An 18,733-nucleotide genomic window follows, 5' to 3' on the forward strand; every position below is an offset into this window, starting at 1 on the left:
ATGTCAATGGCACAAAATTAGTATAGCTCTTGTTCAGAGTGCTTCTCCCAGGATTATTTCTACAATCGCTTTCGACATCGGAATTTGAATTTGATTGTTGTGGATCCGAAAAACTGTGCAAGTTTACGTCTCTTCCAACGATAATACTTGTATTAGCGTCTAAAATATCATTTTTGTTTTCACAACTACAAAAACATAACATTTTACCTCTCAATATCGGTCGATAAGAAGAAAAGATCAGAATTACTTACCCATTGTTTTCCGTAGAACGTACTAAACTCAATATATATTTACCGCGAAAGCCCGACATAACTGCGTTTTTATTCTTAAGAAAACTGGGAACCTGCCATCACTATTCAAAAGTTCTACATAGCCTTTTAAGACGAGTTTAGTCAGGGTAAACAAAATAATTTTAAATATTAAAACCTCGTAAGTCAACTAAGAAGGTTTCTGCATTTTTCTATTTTCAGTATCAGTTTTACGAGGTTTTTATAGATGGCGCTATAGGGTATTAATAATCAAAGCTCACTTACTAGTTTTTGCAGTTTTAAGTGCCCTTTACATGGTTAGATATTTCTATTCCACTTTTCTGTTGGATATTTTTGTTCGATAAAAATAAGGACGCAAATTTTAGAAGTTTTACATCTATGTAATTTTCCAATTCGATATACTGTCACTTGTCATCGTGTCATTTGTCAAGTCTTAAAAGTCATCTGTCATCTCAATGTTTATGTTTACTATTTGTTTACATGTAATATGTAATTAAACTTAAACATTTGCAAATGATTCGGTTCTGGGCTAGCGCGTGGAATAGTCAACCGCTTGTCGAGTTCACCCGAAAAGCGGAAAAATCAGGTGCAGTAGTACTAACCTTTGTTTAGTGTACCCTATTAATTAGTAGTGGGACGTATACGAATTGTAAGTACTATATTTATTGTTCATCTTCCCTTATTATTGTTGTTAAGTGAATAAGTTACACATAAACATGTACGATCCAGGGGGGGGGCGGCCCTCCCTTTACACTACCCGAAACTGATATTTTAGCAAATATAGGAAGCAATGATGTAATAACTCATGGGGAAATGCAAAACCAAGAAAGTAAAGATACATCTAGCAATAACAATGTCAACAATAAAAAAAGATATCAAAGGCTCTATAAAAACACAGACCCTAAACCATATATAGTTAATATAGAATCCAACACTGTAAACATTGGTAAATATTCGGCCATGAAAATAGCAAAAGAAATATGTGATATGAGAATAAACTCCATAGTTAAAACCCAGGTCAAAGGCAGAAATAAAATAAGTGTGGAAATGATAGATGCTGCTGCAGCCAATGAGTTTGTACTTGATAAAAGACTTTTGGACAAAGGACTTGTCACTACCATACCTTACAATAATACCTCTTGTAAAGGAGTGGTTAAAAAAGTAGATTTAGATTTTGAAGAAGAAACATTACAAGATTATATTTACTCCCCAATCAACATAATCAATATTACAAGACTAAACAGAAGAGCTCTTAATAAAGACTACAAAGAGGACAACCCAAATAGCCCCAAATTTGTATATCCAAAAACCAGCTCTATTTTAATTACTTTTGATGGAACATACCTACCAAAAGAAATAAAAGTTTTTAATTTAACATTCACACATTCACCGTCAACAATTCCACCAGTCACCCAATGCTATGCATGCCTGCTTTATGGGATTAATACAATAAGACAAACCACAAATACACCCTCAACCCAACAGACTCAGCCACCTAGTGCAGATCATCGTAATCAAAACAGAATGTTCTCTACAAAAGAGGACATATTGAAATACTTTAAGGAAATGCCTAATAACACAATACAACTTATTGTAAAAACATTAATGCCATTCATTATAAACAGCCAGGAAACACAGGATGACCAAATGGGTTCGGATAGCGAATTCTAACTAAATAGTAAATAATTTATAGATGTTCTCAAAGAAGAGAAAGCAGGAAATCACAAGACAAAAAATTAAAAATGGCTAATTGCAAACACTTCAAAATTTTGCAATGGAATATTCGGAGCCTAGTAAGTAATAGGCATGCACTGCTTTCCCTCATTTGGGAACACAACCCCCATATAATAGCACTTAATGAAACATGGATGAAAAATAATAAAAATGTATACATTAAGGGATATAATATTATCAGGAATGATCGGGATGATGGATACGGTGGCGTTGCCATACTGGTCCAAAAACATATTTCGTATGAAGTAATACAGACCCAACTTCCAGAAAGAGGAGATAACTTTCAATTCCTAGGTATAAGCATAGGTAAAATTAATATACTGACTGCATACATCCCCAGACAATCTCCCCACCTTGAATCAAACTTAAATCTTATCCTCAACCATATTGAGGGTGAAGTTATTCTTGTAGGGGACCTAAACGCACACTCCCATATTTGGAGCGGACAAAATGTTAATCCGAATGGCAGATCGATAATAAATATTATCTCAGAACACAACCTAGTGGTCCATAATGACGGGACCCCTACCAGAATAACTTCACCTAACCAAAATGAATGTAGTGTTGACCTGACAATATCAAGTATGGAATTGGCCAGTAATATCTCTTGGGAGGTGGTTGCTGACTCTGATGGAAGCGATCACTTTCCTACTTTGATAAAAATCAAACCTCAGTATAATCTAAATGATGCCTTCTACTATAACAGACTACCGGAAAAAAGAATGTACCACAGAGCTAACTGGACCGAGTTTGAATACTTAATGGAAGAAAAAACCCGACAGAAATCAGTTCTAATATTCGAGAAACTGGATGAAATTATACAACAGACAGCAGAGGCTACAATACCTAGGAAAAAAGCATGTTTTAAAAGGCGGACAGGTAATCCTTGGTGGGACAAGGAATGCTCCCAGAAAGTCAAAGAAAGAAAAGCAGCTATAGACAAGTATAAGAAATCGGTAAATATGGACAACTACATGGAAATGAAACACACCATTGCCAAGGTCAGAAGATTCCTAAAAAAAAAGAAGAGGCAAAAGTTTATAGAATACTGCGATTCACTCAACAGAAACACTGATATAAAAAGTGTATGGGACAAAGTGAAAAAATTTTCAGGAATATATCAATAAATCAATCAAAGAAATCAATAAAATCAATAAAAGTACCAAAATTAATAATGATATTAGGAGAATGATATTGAACAACGCCACACCAATCACCTGGAATCCCACCTTTGACCTACTTAGACACGACATATATCATCTTACGATACGAAAAACTGAGTTGCAAGCAGCACTAAATGGAAAAAAAGATACCAGCCCAGGCATGGATGAAGTCTCATACTCAATGATCCAACACTTTCCCACAAACACAAGACTACAATTATTGGATATATACAATGGAATACTTCGAGGAAATCTAAAACCCTGCAAAGACCCAAAGCTTGCGACAAGCTACAGGCCAGTTATATTATTATCCTGCCTGCTTAAAATCTTGGAAACCATAATTAAAAATCGATTGGAATGGGATTTAGAAAACCGTAAATGCTTCAGCCATACACAGACAGGATTCCGGAAAAATATGAGTGTGCACGACAACATAGCTTACTTGACCACTTACATAAATTTGGCTTTCAATGAAAAGAAGCACGTCTTGGCAGTTGCACTTGACCTAAAATCAGCATTTGATTGCGTAGATATACACAAATTGTATGACATAATGGTGAAAATAAATATCCCAATAGAACTCTGTAATATTACTTTCAGAATACTACAAAATAGGAATATATTTATTAGAAGTGAAAATCAGGATGAACTCTTAGGACCAAACATAACATCTGTTGGACTCCCTCAGGGATCACCCCTATCCACAATCCTATTCAATATATATACAAAAGGAGTTTACGACATTATGGGCCAAGAAATTGAAATATTGGGATATGCAGATGATTTAATAGTATTCACCAAGGGCAAAAACATTGAAAATACCACCAATCGACTTAACATCCAGTTAGAGGTAATCAATCAATGGACTACAGAACATAACCTTACGCTAGCATTCAATAAGTGCGAGGCGATATACTTCACTAGAGGATATGACAGGAAGGAGGTCCCTCCAATTATGATTAATCAGCAAAGGGTAAAACTCAATAACTATATTAAATACCTGGGTATGCTACTTGATAACAGGCTAAACTGGAACAAACATATAGAGTACTGTGTAAATAAAGCTCAAAGAGGTCTAAACATAATAAAATCTTTCTGCAGGGTATGGTGGGGAGGGGACCCTTCGACCATACTCATTGTCTACAAAGGGATCGTAAGATCTGACTTGGACTACGGGTCATTCCTTTTTAAACCAATATCCAAAAAAAACGCATTAAAAATGAAAAAAATTCAAAACCAAAGCATTAGAATTTCATTGGGGTGCATGAGATCAACCTCGATAAATGCCTTGAGAGCGGAAGCAGGAGAGTCATCACTCGAATCTAGGAGACAATTACTTGCCAACAATTTTTCGTCAAAAATAATCAAAATAAAAGATCATTCAATTATCCCAATGTTAACAAACATATTAAAACACAAACAAAGAAATGTCAATTATTGGAAGGGTGAAGAGGTCCCATATTTGGTAGAATCCTACAAACTATTCTACCCATACAAAAATCGGTTGTACAAAAGTCACACTCTACCATGCTTCGAAATGGACCGAGAAACCCAAATACAGACCATCCCCCAGATACATCTACTCATCCCAAAATCCAATGATGCCTCAATTATGTTCAGAGAAAGAACAGAGAAACTGAGAAAGGAAAACATCTTTATATACACAGACGGTTCAAAAAAAGACGGACGCACGGGATATGCAGTATATTGCCCCACAAATAACCACAGCTACACTTCACGTTTACCAAATGAACTAGATATATGTTCAGCTGAGATAGTGGCAATAAATGAGGCCGCTAACTATGCACTGAAGAAAAATATCAAGAAGGCCTTAATTCTCACCGACTCTAAGAGTGCCATACACAAGTTGGATGATTGTACCATAAACCCAAAAAATGACCATATCACTTTAAAAACAAAAAGACTTTTAATTGAGGCAAGAGACGCAGGATTTGAGATTTCTTTAGCTTGGATACCAAGCCATTCCAAAATAAACGGCAATGAAAAAGTGGATCAATTGGCAAATTTAGGGAGAAACCTTAATGTACCTAAGCAACTAGAACTAAGCATAAGTCACATCTTGCCTTACACAAGGCAAGAATTGATGAATAGAGAGAGGAACGAGATGCAGATTGGCTTTAGAACAAAAGGTATACATTACGTGGGAAAGAAGGATGCCTTAAACCGAGTACCCTGGTTCAAAAAAATAAAATATAAAAACAGAAAAATTATCACAACCATTATAAGAATGCGAACAGGGCATTGCCTTACTAAGGAACATCAATTTAGAATTGGGATTGCAGATTCACCATTTTGTGAATGTGGAGCAATTGAGGACTTAAATCACATATTTTTCCAGTGCCCTATCAACTATGATGGAGTCTTTGACCTTTATAGAGACCTGCAGAGTGGTGGTGCATCATCCCCCATGGGTTTTCCTAGTCTGATTGAGAGTCCAACAAACAAGTTGGTTAACCGTCTAACTATAGGGAGCAGAAGCCATATTCCCCTAGTTGGATAGGGGATTCAGGAAGGAAGGAAGGAACATTTGCAAATAGAATAGACAACAATGACTATAGATCTAGAGCTCTGTATTATATTAGCATTGCTAACAGTGCAATTGGGCAGGAGAAGACCAAAACAACTTCAAAAACATAGAAATAGGAAATTATGGTCTAGGAAATGGCTGTTACGTAGAAACGAAGGACGAGGTGCGGCACGTTTAGTTTTTGATGAACTCAAGCTTGAAGATCCTAGTGGCTTTAAGAATTTCACTAGAATGAGTTCTTCAACATTTGAAATGTTACTCTCCAAAGTTGCTGGACACATCCAGAGAAAAGACACTGTATTTAGAGAATGAATTCCTGTTGATACCAGGTAAGTAATCTGTAACAATTATTTATATGTATGTAAATGATTTATCGAATTACTGTGTTTTAGATTACTTGTTACCCTAAGATACCTTGCAACTGGTGAAAAGTTTACAAGTTTAAGTTACAGTTTTAGAATATCAGTATCATCAATCTCATGCATAATACCAGAAACAGTAGCAGCCATATACGAAACATTAAATAAAGATTACTTAAAGGTATTTTAGTTTAAAACAAAATGTATTATGTATCACAACTTTTATTATTATGACAGACACCTTCATCAGCAGAGCAATGGACAAAAATTGCTGACAAATTCTTAAAGATGTGGAATTTTCCTTTTTGTCTGGGTGCCCTTGATGGAAAACATATTGCCTTTCGACCAAGGAAATCAGATGGATCATATTATTATAATTATAAGGGCTTTCATAGCATTGTACTATTAGCGTTGGTGGATGCAGAATACAATTTTATTTATGTAAATGCAGGTTGTAATGAAAGAGTGAGTGATGGTGGAGTTTACAATAACAGTGGACTTAGTACTGCTATACAAAACAATACACTTGATTTTCCAAAAGATCAGTTTTTACCTGGAATACATGACAAAGTACCATATGTAATAATTGCTGATGAAGCCTTCAAAGCAACAAGAGTTTTAATGAAGCCTTGGGGACAACGAACTTCAAAGCAGAAGAAAATATTTAACTATAGGCTCAGTAGGGCCCGCCGTGTTGTTGAGAACGCCTTTGGCATTTTAAGTAATAAATTTCAAGTTCTTCAATCAGAAATTATTTTACCTGTTGAAACAGTTGAACAAATTACACTAACATGTTGTTCCTTACATAACTTTGTTAAAAGTAAAGATGGAAAAAAATATCTAAGTGGAGTTGATATTGATAATATAAGTGACATGACAGTAACAGATGGTGAATGGAGAAGAAATATTTTTCTTACAAATCTGCAACATAATGCAGGCAACAGATCTTCAAATGAAACATTAGACATACGAGAAAAATTTACTGCTTATTTATTTAGTTCCATGGCAAGAAAAAGCTGTAGCAAAATTCAATTTTTAAAAAATACTTAAATACTTTCTGGTTTATTACTTGTCAAATGAGGATAAATAAAATATACTATTTTATAATTAGCATAAGTTGGTTTTATTCTACTACTTCAAAAACAACATTTTTATGGCTTTCTATCCACTGTCGTTTTATTCGAAAGATGGTGTTAGTAATTTCATGTTTAGCTTGAAGTAATAATTCTGGGTTATTTATTTCAAACAATTCTTTGGCAATAAAGTTCGCAAAGTCTTGCTCCCCGTGTTCTGGTGTGACAGTTTTTTTTTCTATGCTTGCAGACAAATTTTGAAGAGTCTGCAATGTTGACTTATAAACATCATCATTATCCTCAATTCTTCTGTTGGACCCAACTATGGGCTTGGTCTGGGAAGTAGGAGTATAAGAAATACCTCTGTTGATCACAGATGAAAGTGAAGATTCTTCATTATCACTAGTTATAAGGGATGCAGAAAAATCAATATCCCCAAGAGTCTCACTTTCTTGTGTTACTTCTAACTTACCTTAAATTCTACAAGTGAATCATGAGCTTTGCGGGTTTTTACGTGTGGTAACAAAAATTGAGCCAAGTCAAACCACCAAACAGGTTCATATTTTTCATCTGTTCCATCCCCACTGCGATTAGATTTCATTTTTTTCAATTCGTGAGACAGTTGAGTCCTTATATTATAAATTTTTGGTTTTAAGTCATCTAGGGTTAGGCCTGGGATTGCTAATGAGATCACAATTTTAGCAAGAGCATCTGCTCTAGCATGCTTATTGCAATAAAATTTAGATTTCGTATCATACAAACAAGGGTATCCTTCGTATTCGGCGAATAAATTTGTGAGTGCCTCTTTAGTCCAAACAACCAGGCTCTAAAAAAACAGTGTTCAAATTATCTATATATGCACATGGTCAGCTTACCAGGACATACATTTCTAGCTTTTTTTTTACAGGCTCTCCACCTCCCTCCTCTATCCCTATACTCTGTATGCCTTTGGGGTCCATATTTTAAACTTAAAACTGCAGAAAAATCCGGGGAAATCAAAACCAAATGAACACATGAAATCACTGACAATCGTCAATCACTGTATGAAATGAACAAAACATTTAGGTTAGAATCGTATTGCCATTTGACACTATTGACAGGCGGCTGTGTGAAAGCGCATGCGCCATAGATTAATTGAAAGCAAAAATCGAATTGAAATAGCTACCGCTCTATTCCTAAAAATCAGATGGAAAAATTGAAAGCGAGATCCAACACAACTGATCTAATGTAAAAATCCAACGATGTATACATTTAAATCGGTTGTGGATTCGATAAATTAAAAAGTCAGATAAAAAAGTCTGATAATGTAAAGTGCACTTAAAGGAATAGGCTATTTTGAAACTTTTTTCATCAAAACCCCATAATCGAAAAAAACTGGACTTACGAGATGTTGTAATTTAACCATCGTTATACTGTGTGTTAAGAAGGGTAATATTGTGGGACAACAGAAGTTTATAAGGGTGATATTCAAGTCATCTGTTCCAACGGATTTTGATTTAAGTGAAAACAAAACTTAGTCGATCTCCACAAAATATTTATTAAGTTCAAAAGGAAAGGAATGACACGCAGTCGTCTCCACAATACTTTATTTCGACCTTCAAAGGGTAAGGCCTGCTCTGCTAGTTTCGGACATATAAATGGCCATCTTCAGGTGCTACAAGAATAACTTACTCTACTTATGTGTAACAGATGTTTAAGAAACGAGAAAACCTACCTCAACTCGACAATGAATGCGCCGGCTGTCTTTTTAGAAAGGGAGAGACAGTGAACCCATTTAAAAAGTTGTTTAAAGGGGGAAATAAAGCTATAAAATTTAACACAAGTATAATATTAGTATTTTAGTATGAATAAAAAAGGTTTAAAATTGAATGATTACCTGATTATGGAGAAAAAAACCTGACACTACATATTTAATCACAAAACTAAAACCTTAAATTAGACCCATTTTTAAGGACTGGGTTAGACCCTATGGGGAGAGAAAAGATAACTTTAGATTTAATTCACCATCCACGGCAGAGGCGACCAAATAGGAAACAAAATGGAGATGCTAAATTTTTTGAAAAAACCGCAATGATAAGCCGTTAATTCGAAGGCAGGGGGAGCGTTTAAGAGGGGATTACAATAAAATCAATAACCTAAGTGACGACAGGTAGATAGTTCTGCAACCCACAAATCAATCAAAGATTAACAATAAAAAGGTTAAAGCCGCAACCATTCATACAACAAGATGGAAAGTTAAAATTAGACAAACAATGCACCAAACTAGCAAACAGGTGGCAAGTGGACAACGCAATGAGCAAGATGAGGGTAGCTAAGGGCTCAAATAAGGTGGTAAACCCCAGAAAAAGTGCGAACAACGGCCAACACGCTGTTGAGGGAGGGGATGGTGGAAGATGGGGGAAGCTGGGTTATTAACCTACCGAAGTACGATATCACGGAACACACTGCTCCGTTTTTCTTTTGCAAAATTAAAGCTTTGGTTTTGTAATATAGCAACTAGCCTAATAATCTGTTAAAATAATTAACGCCGTGTACACGGTGATTATTTATAATGTCCTCCCCCTCTCAACTTATTTATTTTTTACATTAGAAAAAAATGATGAATAGAAAAGTTGTACGAGATGATGCCAGCTATTTGCCGAATATATTATTTATACAGGACGTTTCAGAAATGCGTGACAAGTCAAAGTTATATTTTCAATTTTCTAGAATTATCAAACAATTCTGAACATTTTTTTTATAATATGTCCTATACCTAAATGTAATAGTTTTCGAAATATTCGCATGTGACGCTCTTTTGTTGGGGGGCAAATGAAATACCCCTTTTGACACTAGTCTGATTTTAATTGCCTCGGGCGCCACCTGGTTTCAAACAACCGCGGAGCGTAAACCAGGAAAACGCTCCGTCTATCGGGGTAACTTTTAAGACAGTCGAAGAAGGAAAGCGGGCGCTAAGGTTTTGCAAGGCTGACAGGCCCAATGAAAGACAAAAGTAAATTTACAAGCTCACCGGGTCGTGTTTCCAAATAAACTAAACAGAAATTAACACTCGGAAACACTTAACCAAAAATTATGACTACGGACCTACGGTGGTTAACGAACAGAACCAATCGGAAAAACAAAAGTCGGAACCCTAACGGTATCTTAAGTCTTAAACAGAAACAAAAGCAAGTGTAAAAAATGAGAGAGAGCGTGTAACTTTGTTTTAAGTGATCAATTTCCACCTAAAGCGTGTAAGTCGGGACGCGGGTGACAAAGCAGTTAAACGTACCAATAAAAGCGGTCAAATAAAAAGTGTACGCGTTAACGGTGTCTACGGCAGCTGTCCTGGCGGTCAAGAACAGGAGAAATTCGGGTGCTAGCTACGGTATACTAATTTCTGGGGAAATCCGTCGGGTCAATACGAGTCCAACGACGGCTAATTACGGTGTACTAAATACAGGGAAAAATCAAAAGGAACGGACAGGTATTGCGGTATAGGCCCAGAACAGATGCCGTACCGGTACACGTGGTTGAATGGTACTTACTGCTGGTCGGGTTTCGAGTCGGAGCAGGTTGACTGGTTCAGACGCTGACCGCAGGTGGAAGAGGCCGTTTGCCACGTGCAGGCCAGTTTTATTTCCTGCAATCTCCCACTCACCTACGTACCACGTATGGGGGACCGGAACCGCGCGCACTGCCACACACTGGGTGCCGGCAGGACGCCTTTGCAGGTTAACTGCGGTACTATAGCCGCTGAACATTCGGCCGCGTAAAACTTATTAACCACGCACTTATCAATTAGCGGTTTTCCGCGACACATCGCTATGACCCTAACGAAAAGTAACCGACATCCCGAACCTAAACTGACAAGAACGGAGAAAATCCGACTGTTGGAACTTAAGTACTTAAAATGATGATTCCGGTTGATCGATTTAATTAAGAAAACGGTAAAACTTAGTAACTTCGTTACACGCATTTCCACTAAGCGGCTAAATTCGAAAAGAAAAACAAGTTCTCGTTCTTGTAGCTGTGAATAATTGGTGAATTGGTGAATTAGTCATCAATACGAGACCACTATTCATGACCTTTTTATAAAGAAAATATCAATGATTTTATTTTGAAGTGAAATTCAATATCTGAAACAACTATAGATATAATAATATATAATAAAGCATGTAGTTTTCACAAATCAAATTGCTCAACTGGGCCCTCGTTTTCTTCAATACATTTGATATACGTTTTTCGTAACCTTTCTCACACGGAGTGAGCGATTGGTTATAATCTTCATTCAGAATTTGAATTTCCATTCTAATAAGTTCTTTCAAATGTTCAGTATTTTCAATGCTATGTGCATTCACTCGATCTTTTAGCGTTCCCCATAAAAATGCATCAATCGGCGTCAAGTCAGGGCTGTTATAAGGCCATTTTATCGGTGCATCCCTCCCAATCCATTCATTGAACCGTTGACTTAGATGGTTTCTAACAGCTACGACACTGTGAGGTGGAGCGCCATCTTGTTGGAAAACAATGTTTCTCTCTTGTTCCAACGGAAGCTCATCAAAAAAAGTCCTCTAGTTCTTGATGGAGAAAATTCTCCGTAAACATTCAAAGTAAACATCTCCGTTCAAAGTAACGGTAAAGAAAGACCTATTATTTTGTTATACAGGATAGCACACCAAACATTGACAGTTTGGCGACCTTGAAATTGAAGTTCCCTGTAGCAGTGGGGATTTACTGTGGCCCACTGTCTGGTGTTTGTACCGCTGGTCGCAAATGATGACTCGTCGGTCCAGAATACATTTTTCAAATACGTGTTATTCAAGTTATTTTTTTCCAACATGGTTTGGCAAAATTCAACTCTTTTTTCCCTTTGTCTCGGCGTTAATTTTGTTGTGGGCCTTATTTTGAATGCTTTATATCCTGATTTCTTGAGAGTGTTTTGTATCCTCCCATAAGAGGTATTTTTTTTATCGCCATGCTCTTCTTCCAAACTCTTCGATATTTTTCTCAGAGAAATGTTTAGATTTTCTTCAACTTTTAGCAGAATATTCAAATCCATATTTTCACCTCTTTCCATTGTTCTTTTTCGTCTCAATAGGCTGGATGTTCGTTGAAACTTTTCATAGATCCTATAAAATGTTTTCTTATCTGGAATATGCATCCGGGGGTTAATTCTATGGAGTACCCTTTGAGCAATTTTAACTTTATTATTTGTTTTAATAAATATTTGCAGAATAAATTGTTTTTCTCTTTCGGAATAAGGCATTTTAATTAAAATAATGTTATATTCCCACAACGTGTAACTGTCACTACTGTCAGTAATAAACAAAGTTTTTGTTTTTTTGTGACCGCGTAATTCACCGCCACCTAGAACTGGAATCTATCGATTATTTTCTAGAATCTAGCAGCTTAGTGGAAATGCGAATATTTCGAAAACCATTACATTTAGGTATGGGACATATTATAAAAAAAAATGTTCAGAATTGTTTGATAATTCTAGAAAATTAAAAATATATAGGGTGTTCTATTTGAAAAAATATAACTTTGACTTGTCACGCATTTCTGAAACGTCCTGTATAAATAACAATATATTCTGCAAATAGTCCTGCACATCATCTCGTACAACTTTTCTATTCATAATTTTTTTCTAATGTGAAAAATAAAAAAGTTGAGAGGGGGGACATTATAAATGATCACAAATCATCAATCATCAAATGTACATATCACATTGTTCTCATTAACTAGGTATTAGTTTGTCCCACGAGGTGCTCTAAATTGACCAAATCCAGCACTGCTCCTCCAAATCCACCTTTTTGGGAAAGCATACATGTGACTAATGTCCATTTATTGGTTTTAACAAACTCTTACACCGAATTTAAACTGTCATGACGGTTATTAAAACCTCCAACAGCCAATAACCGACCATTCAATGATACTGTTACAAAGGCCTCATAGCCAGATTAAGATTTCCCTAAATTTAGGGAAAAAGTGCACAACGTGGCAACACCGCATCCTAGGGGTGTCCCAAACTTACCCCCCTAATACGAAGTCTCAACCCTCTAGGCCTTAAAATAAGGAAGTTACCCATTTAACCCCATGTAAAATGCAAATCCACAAAACAGCTACTTTTGGACATGTCCCGGTATCTTTAAACTTGGATCGGCGCATCGGATGGAATGTTCGCGATACAATAAACGTTTACTGGACGTATAGCGGGAACATTCTGTGCATACAGGAACATTCGAGAATCGATCACCCACACATATATAAACCGACCGAGCCGACGGACAATGAGTTGTGAGTTGTATGTAACCAAACTATCCATAAACAACATTATGCACTTTTATTTACCCTAAATCTATTCGGTTCTGGCAATGGCAGAACAACAAAAAATACTGCAAGCAAGGATTGGGATGTAATTTCCCGTGTATACACCGCGCGAACAAAATCAAAATAGCATCAACCAGCGAAGTTGCCGGAGCATTGGTTCGGGACTATTCGCATCTTCAGCGAAACATCGTATATGGTTCGCACCTTCTCAGTGTAAAGCACTAAAAAATAATTAGATTAATTTCATGGCTATATTATTCTCGTTATTAGGGTTAAATATGACACTATTATGAATTTTAACTATTTTATTTCAACAATAACAATATGTGGATATATATGCGTATATTATATTCGTATAAACATTAATGTATAATTTCCAATAAGAATAATCGATAAGTCGACCTTATTGCTGCTGATAAGCAGAATATGGCCCTATATTTCCAAAGAGCTCCAACTGAGCAACAAACGGCTGTGCTACCGCTTGCTCAGGATTCTCTCCAGTTTGAGGATTAATGGGCCCCCCTGCTTGCACTTGCGCCTGGTTATCCGGATTTGGGCACAGTGCCGGATTGCGGTCAACCTGACTTGCGTGTGATTCAGGTGGTCCCATAAAAGTTTGTGGTCCAAATGCACCTCCAGAAGATGCGCCAGCAGTATTTACTTCTGATGTTTCATCCCTTTGTTGTGTTCGGGGTACTACTGGTACCCGAAACTGGTGAAACGTAGCATTCGGTATATAAGTATGCGTGTATTTGGAATACTACTACTATAATAGTACAGGGACATCCTTGCAAAAACACACCTGCCCATGCTTGCCAAAACTGTTCAGGTAGATATTGTGGTTGTTGGGGTGGTGCACATAATGCACAATCACAGGTATGTGGTAATGGGGTACTTCCATGACGTACCTTCTCATTTAGCAGAACTATCGTATACTCCGTATGTACGATTTGAGTCCAAAGGCCGAGTAGAGATTTCGTAATCCCTAATAGTTGTATTGGTACCACTCGATTAAACTCTTCTTGCAGTTCCCACAAGTGGTACAGTGCCAATTTGTATAAATATATTTTAGCGTTCACCTCAGTAACATATCGAATATAAAACATTAAATTTACGATCCACTCCATGTTTGACACTTTCGCGAAATTTATTTATTGGCTTCACTTCACAAGTATTGCTGCAAGACCGAATAATAAAACTGTAAAACGTCTTCCCAACTCGGACTATTTAAATAATATCTGTAATTAGTCATTTATTTATGCGCGCGGCGACAAATTCATTTCTCATCGCTCGCGAATTACATTCTTTGCCAAATGCATAAACAACTTATATGCCTAAGGTAATACGTCTATTACCGCATTATTGTACAGACAAAAATATACTCTCTTTTTAACCATCAGTGGTTTATCTTTATACATAATTATAGGTAGGCGCCTACAAAAGAAAAATATTAAACATGCTTAAATTCAATCATTTATTTAACTATTTTTTAACATCCACGGAAAATTAAACTGATATCCGTTCATGAATCTTCGAAATTTGCGCAATAAAAATTCAGACGCAGATAAAAGAATAAAATCCTTGGGTTTTGCCCGAAAAACAAAATATGTACACTACTCGATATGTGGAGCCGTACATCATAATTGTTACTTTGTTTGAACATTATGCTTTAATTGCATTTTGTATTTTATGCATTCCTCGGTCTGTACTAAACAATGTCTGGTCTTATTGAAATAATATTCCAAATTGGCGAAATCAGCGAATCCCATGGGTTTAAGCATGGTGCACTTATTAACAGTTGGGAAAAATTTTTCCTGATAACCTTATATGACAAGCTCAGTGTCTGGAATTAATTTTGTTAGTCTCAGCATACTGGTTTTCCAGTGGAGAGTGCTTTGATAATTGTTTACTTGGTTTCGTTCAACAACGTTTCATTCTTATAGTGCTGTTCAACCTAGCCTCAAGTGACACGTTTTTCCATTTGTTGTTGTGTTAAAATTGTTACTGTTTCAAACCGTAAGTATCCCTTTTGTTTTCCTTTTCTCTTTTTTTTTTCCAGGATCAATGGGCTTTTTTTTTTCGTTCCGATTCTATAATAATTTTTAAAAATTTTTCTCTTTATTACAATTCCCTTTCTATTTAGATGGAAACGCACCTAGACAGTTCACCAGCGGCAGGGGTCGTGGCAAGGCTTTGATGGCCACGTTGGCGGCCCGAAGACCCGGGCCCCGGGAAGACCGCCCTGCTCCCGAGGGAGAATCTACCGCCAACGTGGCGGAGGCCTCCCCTCCTCCGGTGCCGCCGCAACCTACTCCGGCTTCGCAGGAGGCTCCCCCGGACGACCAAATTTTCCAAGTAGCTGCGCCCCGGGTGAGCATAATGCACGTCGGGGCGTATGCGCAAAACATTTATTTCGTAACTCAATAAGAAAAACCTTAATAAAAATAGTTGAAAAAAAGCAAATATTACTTATTTTATTTGCGGGGTTCCCTCTGGTGCTCAGTGGTCATGGTATGGTAAAATTTAATTTCAATTCATTAATCAGCTTTAAATTTTTGTGAAATACCCTTCCGTATTTCATAGTCTACATCAGACATCTTCCGATTTATGTAGTAAGGTCCGGACCATCTAAGCAGTAATTTTTTACTTTTTCCTACTTTTCGAATAGGGGTGAATACTTTCACTTGGTCACCCTCTTTAAATTCAATATGGCGGTGTTTACAATCGTAACGTAATTTATCTATATTTTGTCGCCGTTTTATATTCTCAGCTGCCAAATTCCTGACTGCTAAACTAACGTCGCTAATTTGGTTACTACTGCTTTCTAAGGGCGGCAACAGGTTTGCCTCTGTTGGTAAAATTGGCTCACGACCGTATACCAACATAACTGGTGAGAATTGAGTACTATCCTGTTTTGCAGAATTGTACGCAAAAGTCACATGTGGAAGAACTTCATCCCAATTTGATTGATTTTTATTAGTATACATAGATAACATATTGGCTAAAGTTTTATTAAATCTTTCTGTTAAGCCATTAGTTGCGGGATGATAAGCCGTGGTAAACTGACTTGTCGTCCCCATCTTTTTCAGTAATTCCGTAACCAACTCTGATTGAAAAACCTTTCCTCTATCACTCAACAATTCCTTAGGTGCACCGTGTCTAGTAATAATCTTTTCCAGTATAAATTTCGCTACAGGTCCGGCTTTGCCGCTCGGTATTGCGTCGGTCTTCGCCCACCGTTGGCGTAATCCGTTGCAACTACTATCATGGTTTTGCCGCTGCTACTTTTGCGAAACGGACCTAATAAATCTATCCCAACTTTCTCAAATGGAGTGCCAACCGGAATGGGGTGTAACAAACCCATAGGTTTCTGATTTTGTTGGCCTTTCCGAGCCTGACAATCCGGACACCCTCGTACAAAACGTTCTACGTCCTTTTGCAAGCCTTGCCAATAATATCGTTGTTTTATCTTTGCCAGGGTTTTTGACAATCCCAAATGGCCACTCAGCGGTTCTGAGTGGTGAGAATACAAAATTTCCCCTACTAACTGTTGTGGTATCACCAAGAGTTTAGTCCGGCCCGCTTCATGCGAGTTTATACGGTACAAAACTTCTAACTCAAGCATAAAATCTTTTGCCTATTTCTGCAAACCAATTGTACTTTTTTCAGGATTTTTTATAGCTTGAAGAATTTCCAAAATTTTTCCGTCTGTTGCTTGCAATTCCGCAATATTACGTATATCCAATATAAAAGTAGGTATTTCGTCAATGTCTTGTACCTTTGTGTTAGCTGGTAAAACAGGATATCTGCTTACGCAGTCTGCATCCCTGTGAGCAATTCCAGATTTATGATGTACTGTGTAGTCAAATTCAGATAATTTTAACGCCCAACGCGCTAAACGTCTAGTAGTTTCTTTCAAGGTTTTTAGCCAACACAGCGCATGATGATCAGTCACTATTTTTATCGGCTTTCCATAAATAAAATTTTTCCCATATATTTTGGTGTTTTTGAAAAAACGTCACTATATTCTGAAAGTAATGTCTGCAATTTGTTACACAATTCTGGGTTCGTTATATCACTTAGATTATGGTCATTCATGGTAATCATTTCTTCATCATCTTCAGTTTCATTAACACAATGAACTGGAATTTTTGTTATATCCATTTCTATATTTTTCTCTAAATAACCGATTGTGGTATTTTTTAATATGCACACTTCTTTAAAACTCATATTTTTAACTTTGATGTACCATTTGTCATCTCTTGCAAAAACATTAGAACAAATCAATCCTCTTGGTCGTAGGTTTAAAAGCAGTACTTTGTGAACTCGTGCGGAGATAAGGCACAGTTCAGTCGTACCGTTATCTCGCGACCAACCTTGACCATGTAGTCGGTTGCAAGTGTAACCTTCAAACTTCGCGCGGTTTACTCAATCTCGACGTTTGCAAATACCTTAATAGTAACTTCCATTTGTTCTATTTTCCTCATGTTGTTGTTGACATTGTTGCCAAAATGTAAAATCAATGGGTCAAGTTCATGGTATAATGTCACAGTATTGGTATTATAGTCAATTAATGACTTTTTACTAGCCAAGAAGTTATGTCCCAATATCAAGGCTTTTGATAAATTTTGCACCACTAGTGCCTCAACGGCAATAATTGTGCCATTAACTTTTATAATCACCTCAGAATTGCCGAGAGGTTGGACTGTATAACCTCCTGCTGTTATCAGTTGTATATTGTCTTGTAACCGTTTCATGTTACTGATATAATTTATGTCGACTATATTTTTACAAGCTCCCGTATCAAGTAAAACAGGAACGTTATCTTTATCGTTAACTGTGATATGTACTATTAATGTTTATTTACTAATGCCCGTAGATGACAATTGGACAATTTCGTTCGGGCTTCTTAGTTTTGAAGTTGTCCTCTGTTGTTTGGGTTTCTCCGGCCTTGAGGTGCATTCCTTTGAAAAGGCCTGTTATTGAAGTTACAAGACACGTGACCGGTCCTACGGCAATCAATGCAAATAACCCGGCCGTCGTGCGTTCTCGTACGAGGCAAATAATAATTATTATTATTATTATTTCTCCAGTTTTGATTAGAATACTGATTTCTGTTCCTATTAAAAGTATCATGGTTCTGGGGTTGTTGCGAATTGTTTCTTACAATTTTCTTACAAATTGTCGACCATTTTGATTTGGTCCAAAATTATTCACCCTTGGAACAGGTATTTCGTGTCTGATTTTGAACTGTATTTGAAAAATTCCTATTAAA

At 36.7% G+C, this 18,733-nt stretch overlaps 1 protein-coding gene and 1 long non-coding RNA gene across 3 annotated transcripts; both read left to right on the plus strand.

Moving 5' to 3' along the window:
- Positions 1-624: 624 nt before the first annotated feature.
- On the plus strand, positions 625-8,346 carry LOC145739520 (uncharacterized). 2 transcript variants are annotated; one of them, XM_081994910.1, is made up of 3 exons: positions 625-6,043; positions 6,107-6,254; positions 6,311-8,346. In XM_081994910.1, the coding sequence occupies exon 1, from the start codon at positions 3,192-3,194 to the stop codon at positions 5,685-5,687; it is 2,496 nt and encodes an 831-aa protein (XP_081851036.1). In that variant the 5' UTR covers positions 625-3,191; the 3' UTR covers positions 5,688-6,043; positions 6,107-6,254; positions 6,311-8,346. Both variants share the same exon structure in this region, with proteins under 2 accessions (XP_081851036.1, XP_081851037.1).
- Positions 8,347-12,888: 4,542 nt separating this feature from the next.
- On the plus strand, positions 12,889-15,919 carry LOC145739512 (uncharacterized). The gene is made up of 2 exons (XR_014181062.1): positions 12,889-15,474; positions 15,602-15,919. It is a non-coding gene; the product is annotated as an uncharacterized LOC145739512 (long non-coding RNA).
- Positions 15,920-18,733: the final 2,814 nt, after the last annotated feature.

Source organism: Ips typographus, unplaced genomic scaffold, assembly GCF_016097725.1.
Source record: "Ips typographus isolate SLU unplaced genomic scaffold, UJ_Ityp_2.0 IpsContig33, whole genome shotgun sequence".
Lineage (NCBI taxonomy): Eukaryota > Metazoa > Arthropoda > Insecta > Coleoptera > Curculionidae > Ips > Ips typographus.